At 44.4% G+C, this 13,456-nt stretch overlaps 2 protein-coding genes across 4 annotated transcripts in view; both read left to right on the forward strand.

The window, feature by feature from the left end:
• The window catches only part of LOC109401076 (uncharacterized), a 632,275-nt gene that overhangs the window by 66,895 nt on the left and 551,924 nt on the right, over positions 1-13,456 (forward strand). The window lies entirely within an intron of this gene.
• LOC134288796 (uncharacterized) lies at positions 5,220-12,240 on the forward strand. The gene is made up of 5 exons (XM_062854676.1): positions 5,220-5,275; positions 5,374-7,666; positions 8,415-8,786; positions 8,918-12,044; positions 12,104-12,240. Exons 1-4 carry the CDS (start codon positions 5,220-5,222, stop codon positions 11,414-11,416), a joined length of 5,220 nt encoding a protein of 1,739 aa, XP_062710660.1. The 3' UTR covers positions 11,417-12,044; positions 12,104-12,240.

A 13,456-nucleotide genomic window follows, 5' to 3' on the forward strand; every position in this document is an offset into this window, starting at 1 on the left:
GGAATTCCTCTAGGGCTTCTTTCAGGATTTCCTTCAGGTATTCCTGCAAGAATTCCTCCAGGAATTTCTTTAGGAATACCGCCACGGATTCATCCAGAACTTTCACCTGAGGTTCGATGTACAATCTATTTTTTTGATAATTAATTTATTTAGACGAATAAATCATCTTATGAACTTGTACTCCAAGCTGTAAACGGATCATTTTATGGTTTTGTAACATTTTATAAAATCGAATCGATGTGAAAACATGGATTCAAAGCATTCGATTGAATCGATGAATCGATTCAGCTGGTCGTATTCGAATCGATTCACAAAAATCGATGTCTCAGTCAAACTTGCCCAATGCTACCGGGACACCAACTCGCTACTTTCCGCAGGACTAATAGTACACAGTAACTATTGAGCTTAGAGTCCTTTCCTTGCACTCGGATGTCGATCAATCGTTCCTAACGTGCGGATCAGACTCTGTTGTGAGCCACTTTTCCTGGAGAATAGATGCTAAGGTTTTCGAAGCAAGCCCTCCTCTTTCTCTGTCAGCCTACGACTAAAGTTCTCGGAGGTAGGGAGATGTGTTGCTGGGCATAGCCTAATGGATCTCAATGAGATCTGAATTACGCAGAATACCAAGCCTTTGTCGTGCCACCCCGTATAGGTTGTATCGGCAATCAAACCAACCACCCAAGTAACCATGACGCTGTATGTGGAGCACTAATTTCGCTTTATAGTATATTATATGACATGCGAATTAAAGTTGTTTTGTCATATAGGTACCATTAAAGTACGTTTAAAGTCGAAAGGGGCGCTACTATTGTTGATTTAGAGCAAGCTTTACTGTGATAATTGCTAAAGTATATAAAATGCTTGTACCATACAGCTTATGCAATGAAATCGTATGAAATGCATACGTAAGGCATCATGTCAACAAAAGAAAAAAAGTTTTATCATTTTTCTATCTATTTTTATCTCTCATACCTGTTCCGATACTCTCACTCCGATGTTTTTTATTCTATTTCGGGAATTGAACCTAGACTGCTGAAACTGAACCACGATAAAACTCGGACGCGCTAACGCCGTGTGCTATGATTGCTATATATTTTGCACCTGGAAAAATGTGCAACATAAAGAAACATACAAAAATGCTCGTGCATTATTGAGTTGTGTTTTCAGCAGCTCTAAATAGTTGTGCGGTGGTTTGAATGCGATCAGTGAGCTTACTCTCTCAATTTCATCATATTCTGAAACCAGATATGAATTCGTTTGTGTTGATCCTGTTCTTTTTGTTTTCATACATGCTAACTTCTACAAACTAAAATAAGAAACAAATCAAACAGCGATTTAATCCTTTATTTTATGAAATCGGGGCACTATGTTAAATAAGGAAACCAATACTCCATAAATTTTTTGTTCCCTCAGCATCTGATATGAAGACAATCCTTACCAGAAATCAAATTTTCACACAGCAACATCTAAGCATGATAATCAAATTGCTACGCAGCAATGCATGAAAATTTGAGTTTGTTTTCCTTCTCTTTTGAATGGTTCTGTTTCTAAAAATGTTTTACAGTTTATTTCAAACTGAAGTTTTTTTTCTGTTTACAACGATGGAAGCTTTAGTAAAGGCATATATAAAGTAATAAATGCTTGCATTATTGATTGTCATAAAGCTTTTAACATGGTAAAGCAATGAAGCATTAAACAACGGCCCTATAGAACTATACCGAACTGTCAAAATCCCATAATGCTTCAATGCTTTCATAATGTAGATTAAACGCTTCATTACTTGACAGATGTAGAAGAAAAGTTATCTTGCATTAGCTAAACTATAAATTATAAACCACAAGCATTATATCTTAACATTAATTAAATCGTATTATAGTCAGTGCTGAAAAATTCATTTCGTCATATCTAAATTCAATCACCTACAGCTCATTTTAGAAGCTGAAACTGAGAATATGGTATATGAAAAACTTGTGCGGCTAGACCAGTTCTGCAAGAAAGTCACGGAAAAACCGCTATTTTTCGAATATTTGATGTAAATGTCACGGACTACCTTTGAAAAATGCCAAATGATATTCACCGTGAATATCATTGGGATTTTTCGAAGGTAGTCCGTGACATTTACACTAAATATTGGAAAAGTAGTGGTTTTTCCCTGACTTTCTTGCAGAACTGGTCTATCCGCACAAGTTTTTCATATACCATATTCTCAGGTTCAGCTTCAGTTCGCGCGCGTTGCCTCGGTGGTTCGATTTTTCCATTTTGTATTCCGAAGTGAACATTTCGACGGCGGTGAGTGTGCGGTGGACGCGTCGTGGTCGTGGATCGAGTCGGTTCCGAATTTTTTGCTTCCCGTCGCTCTAGTTCCCAATACACTTTTAGTTGATAATAAATATTTTCTTTCATTTTTTGCATTTACACAAAAGAGTGGAAAGTGTTAGTTCGGGTTCGCCGGTCGAAAAAAACCGAGCGCCGACAAGTGAGTCGCGTTCAGTGTATTTCTGTGTGGAATAGACTAAAGGTTTCTGCTCCCTAGTGGAGTGGAGACGCGCGATAGAATTTTCATTTTGGCTAGTTTTTGCGTCGAAAAGTGGTCGGTTGTTAACGGCGGTTTGTGTATATTGATCCATTGTCAAATCATATCACCAACCATAGGTGACTCCCGGACTGACAATGTACCTTACCCTACTAACAAAAAAATCCTTCCTGAGACAAACGTGGAGATGCAGCGATTCGCGGTCTTTATAACAACGTTTGTCTTACTAACATTCCCTCCCATCCTCGATGACCGTAAGAACGTGACCGGCGCCGTTATTGACCCTATTAAAGTTGAGAGCTCTCGACCTGTGTACATTGAGAATAGTAAGCTAGTCCTAAGCCCTATTCATTGGTTCTGTTACGTACAGTATTAATTAGTTATAGTTAAAGGGTGATACGGTCAAAATTTGGTCAAACAATTTGTTTCATAACTTGAAACTGCGTACACCAAAACAGCTGAATTTTGGACCAGTAATGGTACTTTATATGTAGCTTATACCATAAAATTTTCATCAAAATCGGTTTAGTATTTGCGGAGATATTGTGAATCCTGAAAACTGCAATTTTAAAATTTTGTACAAAGCGGATTAAAAAATAAGAACACATTTTTACTCTTTCATTCATAGAGCCAGAAATACTGAACCAATTTCAATGAAAATTTTTCTGTATGTAAAGTATACATATCAAAATGTTGTGTAAAAATTTTATTCAATTTGATCCAGCCGTTACAAAGTTATATTTGTTTAGGTGGTCAAATTTTGTCAAATTTTGTCAAGTCAAGTCAAATTTTCGTCACACAATTTTTTTTATAACTTAAGATTGCGTACACCAAAACAGCTGATTTTTGGATCAGTAATGGTACATTATATGTAGCTTGTACCATAAAATTTTCATCAAAATCGGTCTAGTATTTGCGGAGATATTGTTGAACCCTGAGATCTGTAATTTTAAAATTTTGTGCAAAGAGGATTCACACATTTGTACTGTTTCATTTATAGAGCCAGAGATACTAAACCGATTTCAATGAAAATTTTTCTGTATGTGAAGTATGCATATCAAAATGTAATGTAAAAATTTCATTCAATTTGATCCAGCCGTTACAAAGTTATATTTGCTTAAGGGGCACCCGGTCAGTTTTTTTCATATTCAAACTGCTACAACTTTGAAAGTATTCATACAAAATGGCTCAAAATTTTACTAAGAACATATTTACATAATAGTATTATACTGTAAAATTTTGATAAAAATCGGAGCAGTATTGGTAGTTCTATAATCAAAATTGTGCTTTACTGACCTTAAATTTCCGAAAATTTACTATGGAGCGCCTTTGTACAAAATTTTAAAAAGGTAGGTCGATGGTTTTATCTATATATCAACCATTACTCGATTACTCAACCATTAATCGATTTTGATGAAAATTTTATGGTATAAGCCACATATAATGTAGCATTACTGGTCCAAAAATTAGCTGTTTTGGTGTACGCAGTCTAAAGTTATGAAAAAAAATGCTTGACCAAATTTTGACCGTATCACCCTTTAGACCGACATAAGACTCACTGATCGAACCGAGTCAGATTGAGCAGAGCATGAGTACCGCAGAAACAGCTTCTCTGTTGCGCACCGCAGACCGATAGCAGTGTAGGTCGTGCAGGTAGTCCCCGATCCTCGGCTTTTGAGTGCCACCGATCGCGCTGTTGATCAGCAAGCAGATGTAGATTTATTAGTCTTCTCCCGTACGTCGGTCGCGCCGGCAGGAATAAATTTATACAGTCCACAGTCGAAGTGTCGTTGTCGTATTTCGTTTTTCGTTAATTAATAAATTAATCGCCAATAGTGCAAAACCGAGTGTTTTAAAACCGCAGTCCGAAACGCATTATTCCGCGAGTGAACCGTGGGTGTGACTATCCGGCCAGTAAAGTTAGTTTTAGTAGTAACATTTTCTGGTCCTTCGAGCCGGATAGGGCCAATCCGCGGGACCACGTTTTCAGTGAATAGTGCGGCGTGGCTTGGGTGCATTCTACTGCACACCCATTGACTGTCGGTCGAAATTGTGCTCGATCAGTGAACTCTCGATCGAAGCTGAAATCAGCGCGCGCGTGTGCAAGTGATGCTGCCGACTTGTGGCAGCGACGAAAAAATGATTTTGAGTGTTGAATCCCCTGCTTGGTAATTGGATTCACCCTGTGCTGCTGGGGGCTGAATTTCCTATGGAGGCCCCATTATCTTCGAGTAGCTGAGACCGCCGTCCATCCGTTGGCTGTTTTATTGGATTCCTGGATGCTTTTCGCCGTCGTTCTGTTCCCCCTGGAGCAGTTTCATCCCGCACCGAGGAGTCAGATAAGTAGCCAGTGTGTGTGAATGTGTGGTTGAGGTGGCTTAGGATAGCGTGGTCTGCATGTGACGCAATCCAGCCGATAGCGCTTTGTTCTGCTGCATTTAGCGAGCGCACTGTTACCGTACTGTGGTGCGAGTTTGGACAAATTTGAATATAATTGTGGAGGATGTTTTTTGAGTTCTCCGGTTGATAATTTGATTTTGGCACATTTGCGATGTTTCCGCTTGGATAATTCCCACAATTAGTGGTTGATAATTGAGCTTTCTGTCTGTTCTGTCAATTCGTTCCGCTTGAGGTCTCGTTATCGGTTTTCTGTTCAGTGAAGTGTGATAGTGGTGAATTATCAACGATGACAAAGTCCAGCCTAAGGCAGTTGGTGAAGGAAGAACACCAATTGCAGTCAGCGTTGTGAATGTGCAAGAATTTGTGAATAACTACAACGAAGTTCGCGATCAAGATGTGGTGGAATTTCGTTTAGTGAAGCTAGGTGAGATTTTCGACAGATTCTGTGCAGTGCGAGTGAAGATTGATGTGCTGTTAGACGAAACTGGTGAGGACTACGAAAGTGCTGGTGATGAAGAAGGTGCTGGTAGTGTGAAGTCTATTCCTCCCCGCACAGACAGTGCCCGTACCTACAAGGATTTCGAGAATTCATACTTTCGACTGAAGTCAGCACTGTCTGCAAAACGACCCCGAACCCAACTAGGAGTTGTGGAGCGTCAACCTGCGGTCGTGGGTGTTCAGCCATCACGATTGAAGTACCCGGAGCTGAAGTTACCGTCGTTTTCCGGAAAGCTGCAGAACTGGATCAACTTTCGCGATAATTTCCGATCGCTGATTCACGACAACGCTGAGCTGAGTCCCATCGACAAGTTTAATTACTTGCGAGCTTCGTTGAGAGATGATGCGCTACTGCAGATCAACCAAGTTCAAGTGAGCGCTGCATCGTACCCTAGTGCCTGGGGAATCCTCGAAGCGAAGTATGAGAATCATAAGCTGATTGCTCATGAGCACCTGAAAGCGCTGTTCTCAGTTCCGTCAATGAAGTCGGAGTCTTTCGAAGCACTGAACGTTGTCCTAACGACGTTCAAGGTCAATCTACAGCAGTTGGAGAAGCTTGGCGAGAACACCAACAATTGGAGCACTATTCTGGCGTTCATGCTATCGCAGAAGCTAGATACCGCTACGCTCCGCCAATGGGAGACTCATCATGGGTCCAAGGACATCCCGCGATATGACGCCTTGCTAGACTTTCTGGATAAGCATTGCGCGATTCTGCAGTCTACGTCAACACGGAGTGGATTCGAGCAAAAACGTCCGTTCAAGAGCTCAGCTGTTCACACACTAGTGTCATCAGCTACCAGCAGTTGTCAGATCTGCAACGGTGGACAGCATAGCGTTGAGCAGTGTCGTCGCTTCAGCAAGATGCGAGTGGTGGACAGAAAGCTGGCGATTCGAAGACTTGGGCTCTGTCTGAATTGCCTGTCGTCCGGTCACTTCGTGGCAGATTGTTCCAGACGTACGTGTTCCAAGTGTGGTCAACGTCATCATTACCTGCTACATCCGTATTCTCCACCCACTTCTACCCCTCAGAATCCGACTCCGAATACCCCGAACAGGCCTCAAGCCGCGAACGCGAACACAAATGCTCAAACACAGTCTCGTCCTCAGTCTCAAGGACATCAATCGCAATTGAATTCTCAAGGCCAATCCCGGATGAATAATACTCAAACAAATCCACAAACACCTCCCGTCCAAAACACTTCTCCGCCACATACACGACAGTCACCTCCCACAAATACACCGACTACTTCTCACCACACTGCTACTTCACACAACACTCGAAGTCAGCGAACTACTACACTTCTGTCAACCGCGCTCGTGAAGCTCGCCGATCGCTTCGGAAACACAGTCATTGCTCGTGCGTTGCTGGATAACAGTTCGCAGATATGTATGATCACGGAGAACCTGTCTCAGCGGTTAAACTTCAAGCGGTTCCATGAAAATCTACCGGTGAATGGTGTTGGTGGTGTTTCATCGGTGTCCAAACAGTCAGTGTTGGCGAGAATTCTGTCACGTTGCTCGTCGTTCGAAACTGAGGAAGTGAAATTCTACGTGCTGCCTCGGATAACGTTGAATCTGCCGCAGCAAAGCTTCGACATCAGTACTTGGAAGCTGCCGTCCGACATCTGTTTCGCTGATCCAGGCTTCCATGAGTCCAGTGCCGTAGATGCAATCCTTGGCGTGTCTGTTTTCTACGATTTGCTGATGGGAGAGCAGAAAAGGCTCTCGGAATCTGGTCCGATATTGTGTAACACAAAACTCGGATGGATAGTGGCCGGAGAGATTCCAGAAACTCCTGTCACAACCCTCAGTGCAGTCACCGCTTCAGTTTCCACCGAAGAGATCCACGAGCAGTTATCACGCTTTTGGGAACTGGAATCCTGTCGAACGAAGAGCTGTCTTTCCATCGAGGAGTCTACGTGTGAGTCGATCTTCGAGCAGACAACGACGAGAGGTCCTGATGGCAAGTTTAGGGTAGTGTTGCCGAAGAAGGAGTATGCGTTGAAGCAGTTAGGCGAGTCCAAGGCGATTGCTACCAAGCGGTTCATGGGATTAGAACGTCGCTTGAACGCGAACCCGGAAATGAAGGCTCTGTACACAGAATTCATCCACGAGTATCTGCTGATGGGCCATATGCGAAAAGTCCGTGACGACGAGGAAGAACCGAAACACAGTTACTATTTGCCGCATCATGCAGTCCTGAAACCTGACAGTACCACGACGAAGCTCAGAGTAGTTTTCGATGCGTCGTGTGCTACAGACACCGGAGTTTCCCAAGCAACACGACTTGTTTCAAAGCCAGTACCAGCAACATCAGTGCAATTTATTCACTGTTCAAATTAAGGACAACAGAACACAATTGCTTCTTCTTTGAAACGCAAAAAGCGCAAATTTTAAATCGTTATGCAACTTGAGCTAGGGGGAATGATAAAAAAATGAAAAAAAAAAATCCAGACTCGAACCATGGACACCAGGATTATTAACCACTCACCTTACATACTACACCAGAAGCTCTGTGAAAGATTTGCTGCTCAATGCACCATAAAAGCTACTGAAGTTACGCGTTACTTCATTGTACCGTCTTTGCCACAAGTTAGAAAGCTGTCAAAATGAAAAGACGCGCAAGTTCTCCGCAACACATTTGGAACCTAATCTGAACAAACAAACCAGAGTAAGATGTTTCATGTGTGTTACATAGCACATTTAATGCAAGCTGACTGTATTGCCACTTGTGAGAAATATGTAAGCTCCGCCTCCATAAATCGATGTTAAATACGATGTTATTTGTAATTCCTATGAAACAAAGCTGCAACTTAACGATATTCGAAGTTGCATTTAACTCAACTGACAAGATTGAAGTTGCGTGCGCTTTTATTGCATCTCTTTTAGACCAAAGCATAGAAAACCACATTTTGGATGATGTTGCAGGTGCTGCTTGGGTTCCCTGAACGATACCCTGATGGTGGGACCGGTGTTACAGAGCGACCTCTTGTCCATTCTCATTCGCTTCCGACTCCAACAATATGCGATCGTCGCTGATGTGGAGAAGATGTATCGCATGATCAACGTAGTCGAAGAGGATCAACCGCTGCAGAGGATTCTTTGGCGAGAGTCCGTAGATGAGCCACTCCGAACGTACCAGCTGACGACCGTGACCTACGGTACTTCTGCCGCACCGTATCTAGCAACACGGAGCTTGAAGCGATGCGCAGAGGAGGGAGAGCAGACGAATCCCCCCGCAGCCAAAGTCATCAAGAAGGATTTCTACGTCGACGACATGCTAACTGGAGCGAAGTCTGTGAAGGAAGGAATACGGTTGTGCAAGGATGTCCTCCCAACAAACATTTGTGCTGTAAAAGTGTGGAACAAACCATTCTTAAGCAAACTTTAGCTTAAGAAACTGTGTTTCAGCTTGTTCTGTTTCTTGGGCTGTCGCTGCTTGGTTCCTTTGGTTTCAACCTCTGAAAGTGGCATTCCAACCAGCCTGCGATCCTGAAGAGCATTCCAAGTCATCTGCGTGACGAGCGAGAGCTGCTGGATATTGACGCGACAGCTACAGTAAATACCCTCGGCTTAACCTGGGAACCGGCGACAGACTTGTACTGGTTCAAAACACCACGCTGGAGCCCGAAGCTTCCAGTGACACAGCGTATCGTACTGTCTGATTCCGCACGTTTATTCGATCCGTATGGCTTAGTAGGGCCAGTGATCGTGCAGGCGAAGATATTTCTCCAAGAACTTTGGAAACGGAAGTATTCTTGGGATGAACCGTTGAGCGCAGATCTGCAATCACAGTGGCTCGAGTTCAGAACGAACTTGGATCGAATCGATGCAGTTTCCGTACCCCGCTGGATCGCATTCAGCGATAATGTGATATCATGCGAACTACACGGATTCTGTGACGCCTCAGAAAAGGCGTACGGAGCAGCAATATACCTACGTTGCGTTGCACAAGACGGAAAGGTAACAGTTCGACTGGTGATGGCTAAGTCCAAGGTAGCTCCGTTGGAAGATTTGAGCAAGAAGAAGAAGAGGCAGTCGATACCCCGATTGGAATTGTCTTCAGCACTCCTATTGGCGCACTTGTACGAGACAGTAGCAGAGAGTATCCAGATCCCAGCGAAGACATTCTTCTGGACTGACTCGACTATCGTGAAGTGTTGGCTTTCGTCCCATCCATCCAGATGGCAAGCGTTCGTCTCCAACAGAGTGTCTGAGATCCAGCATATCACTAGAGAAGGCGTATGGAACCACGTGCCTGGCGTCGAGAACCCGGCAGACGTAATATCTCGAGGTGTAACACCGCTGCAGCTTGCCGAATGTTCAATCTGGTGGAATGGACCGACATGGCTCCAAGAAGACCCGAGTGCTTGGCCGAAGATGAGTAGCAGCCCAGAGCAACAGTATGATTCAGTAACGTTGGAGGAAAAACCGCTAGTGACAGCAGCACTGCAGATGCTACCGCCCAGTGAGATCTTCATCCGCTATTCGTCTTTGTTGAAGCTAGTTCGATCAACTGCCTGGATACTTCGTTTTGCCAACAACTGCAGAACTAGAAACCGAGCCTGCAGACGAAGTGAAGTCCTGAACGCGAAAGAACACGAAGAAGCTTTGATCGCATTAGTGAAGCTGGCGCAGTCAGAGTGTTTCCCAGTGGAATTGGCAGATCTAGCAGCGAAGGAACAAGTGAAACCCAGTTCGAGATTGCATACGAAGGATCCGTGTCTGCGAGATGGATTAATACGTGTTGGCGGAAGACTTCGCCATGCTCCAGTGTCGTTCAGCAGAAAGCATCCGATTGTGCTGGACAGCAATCATCCGCTGACGAAGCTGATAATAGTTGACTACCATCACAGACTGCTCCACGGAGGAGCGCAGCTGATGCTATCCTGTATGAAGGAGAGGTTCTGGCCGCTATCAGGAAGGAACCTAGCGCGGAAGGTAGTGCACGAATGCGTAACCTGCTTCAGAGCTCGTCCACGAGCCCACGAACAGTTGATGGGGGATCTGCCGATGGAACGAGTGACTCCTGCTCCTGTTTTTCTTCGCGTCGGAGTCGACTACTGTGGTCCGTTCAACGTTCGTCAAGCGTCTCGTAAGGCAGCGCCAATCAAATGCTACCTGTGCGTGTTCGTCTGCCTGGTAGTGAAGGCGGTGCACATAGAGATGGTAGCAGATCTCACTACGGAAGCGTTCATGGCGGCATTGAGACGATTCGTGTCGCGGCGTGGAAAGCCAGAAGTGATCTTCTGCGACAGCGCTACGAACTTCGTAGGAGCGCGTCGAGAAATCAGTGAATTGCATCGTCTGTTCCGAGCCGAACAGTTCCAGAACGCAGTTGTGACGGAAGCAGCCAGCAATTCGATCGAGTTTAAGTTCATTCCTGCGAAATCGCCGAACTTCGGCGGATTATGGGAAGCGGCCGTAAAGTCTCTGAAAGGCCACATGCGTAGTGTGATAGGGAATACCGTACTCCGTCCGGACGAACTGCTGACTGTTGTTACGCAGATCGAGGCATGTCTGAATTCGAGACCGATCACTCCGATTAGCAACGACCATCGAGACCTGGAAGCATTGACCCCCGGACACTTTTTGGTGCAGCGTCCGCTAACAGCGATTCCGGAGCCGAGTCTGGAGGACATCCCGGATAACCGACTGAGCAGATGGTGCTTAGTTCAGCGTTACAGTCAGATACTGTGGAAGCGATGGTCTACGGACTATTTGTCAGATCTCCACAACCGCAACAAGTGGACGCGAAGAAGGGACAACCTGCATATCGGAACAATGGTGTTACTGAAGGAGGATAAACTGCCGCCGCTGCAGTGGCAGCTTGTACGCATTACGGAGATTCACCCGGGAGCAGATGGTATCATCAGGGTGGTTACCGTTCGTACGCAGCAAGGAACATTTCGTCGAGGAATCCAGAAGATATGCATCCTACCGATTCAGGACAATCAACAGCAGGTCGAGGAAGCACAGTAGTTCAGCATCAGAACATCAGTCCGCCAAGTAGAATAAGTATTTCCGCCCCCGTTGGGGCACTTTAGGCAGCAGGCGGCACCATTTCGCCGTTGATGTCTGGGGGCGACTCTCAAGTTACGTTCATCCTGTTTTCGTATTTTGTTGGAACCTACCGCTTTGCTTTCCATCGCTAGGGATATGAACACCAACTGTCTCCACGGTCGTCGCCGCAGCCCAGACGATCCATTTGATGTGATGCTTCTACCGTTCCTGTTACCTGCTCAGAAAAACACCAGGCTAAGTACGCCCCCATATGGGGCAACTGTCGGCATTTTGCGGTGCTTTATTACCGCTACGCCACGGGGGCGACGTATAAGTTACGTTGATCCGCTTTAGTGTTTCTTCTGGATCCCAATCGCCTCGTATCTTCGACAGATCATCCGCATCCTCGTTCATCGCTAGTCATCAGTATTCTCTAGCCCGAGAGAGATGCCCGGACATTCATCCAATGTACGGTCTACCGTTTTCATCAGTTCAACGTGCCAGCAGCTAGGAGCTGTGCTTCAGCTAAGTATTCATTGCCCCCACGGGGCAACTTTGGCAAGCTTTGGACATTCCGTCCGTTTATCGCCAGGGGGCCGACCGTTAAGTTACGTGTCTCCTCTGTAAGCCCGTGTCTCGGATTACAGCCGTATTTATCTTCGACAGGCATCGAACCGTCAGATACCGCAGTCGCCAGTGGCTAGTTCCAATTCTACCGGACGTTGACATCAGTGCACGGATTCATCGTCTACGTGATGCGGACATCGTCATCAGTGACCAGCCGTAGAAGGACCAACCGATCCTGTCCAGTTATTCAACAATCGCATATGTTTATAGTATTAGAGTAAGCGACGAGATTGTCGAGCCGTTTGTGACGAAGAGTCAAACCAAAATTGTATTTTCTTTGTTGTGTTGCATTAGTTACAGTATTATTCCAGTTGTTTTTGTGTTGAGTTAACTCAAGGCCGCCGGCATGTTACGTACAGTATTAATTAGTTATAGTTAGACCGACATAAGACTCACTGATCGAACCGAGTCAGATTGAGCAGAGCATGAGTACCGCAGAAACAGCTTCTCTGTTGCGCACCGCAGACCGATAGCAGTGTAGGTCGTGCAGGTAGTCCCCGATCCTCGGCTTTTGAGTGCCACCGATCGCGCTGTTGATCAGCAAGCAGATGTAGATTTATTAGTCTTCTCCCGTACGTCGGTCGCGCCGGCAGGAATAAATTTATACAGTCCACAGTCGAAGTGTCGTTGTCGTATTTCGTTTTTCGTTAATTAATAAATTAATCGCCAGTAGTGCAAAACCGAGTGTTTTAAAACCGCAGTCCGAAACGCATTATTCCGCGAGTGAACCGTGGGTGTGACTTTCCGGCCAGTGAAGTTAGTTTTAGTAGTAACAGGTTCCTTGTGCAATTTCGATTGTTCTGGTCAATCACGGAGTAGCAACTACGAATTGTGCGGTCATCTATGCTCATGCTCATGCTCATACCATATTCTCAGGTTCAGCTTCTAAAATGAGCTGTAGGTGATTGAATTTAGATATGACGAAATGAATTTTTCAGCACTGACTATAATACGATTTAATTAATGTTAAGATATAATGCTTGTGGTTATTTGGGCAAGCCACAGAACAGGCAGAATTAGCATCCAAATTAAATTAAATTCCTCATAATAAACCCTTTCATAAAAAAAAAATGCGTTGGAACTTACTTTTCTTAAATCTAGCGATTGAGACTGTGGTTTTGTATTGCTTCCAGCTGGAACTGTCAGCTTGTTTCATACTGTTTTTGATAAAATTTCTATACTATTTCATTATAGGTAACAATTGTGTCTGTTATTAATAAAGGATAAAATTGACAAGTAGACAATTCTACTAGCTTCGCTTCCGGCTTTTTGACATTGCGTATCCTTCGGCACTTCGTTCTTCTTTTCTACGACTGCTTCGTACTCACATATTACCTGAATATATTTCCTTCATTGTTGTAAAAGTTAATAATGCATAATTGAGTACAACTG

This window comes from Aedes albopictus, chromosome 2 (assembly GCF_035046485.1).
Source record: "Aedes albopictus strain Foshan chromosome 2, AalbF5, whole genome shotgun sequence".
NCBI lineage: Eukaryota > Metazoa > Arthropoda > Insecta > Diptera > Culicidae > Aedes > Aedes albopictus.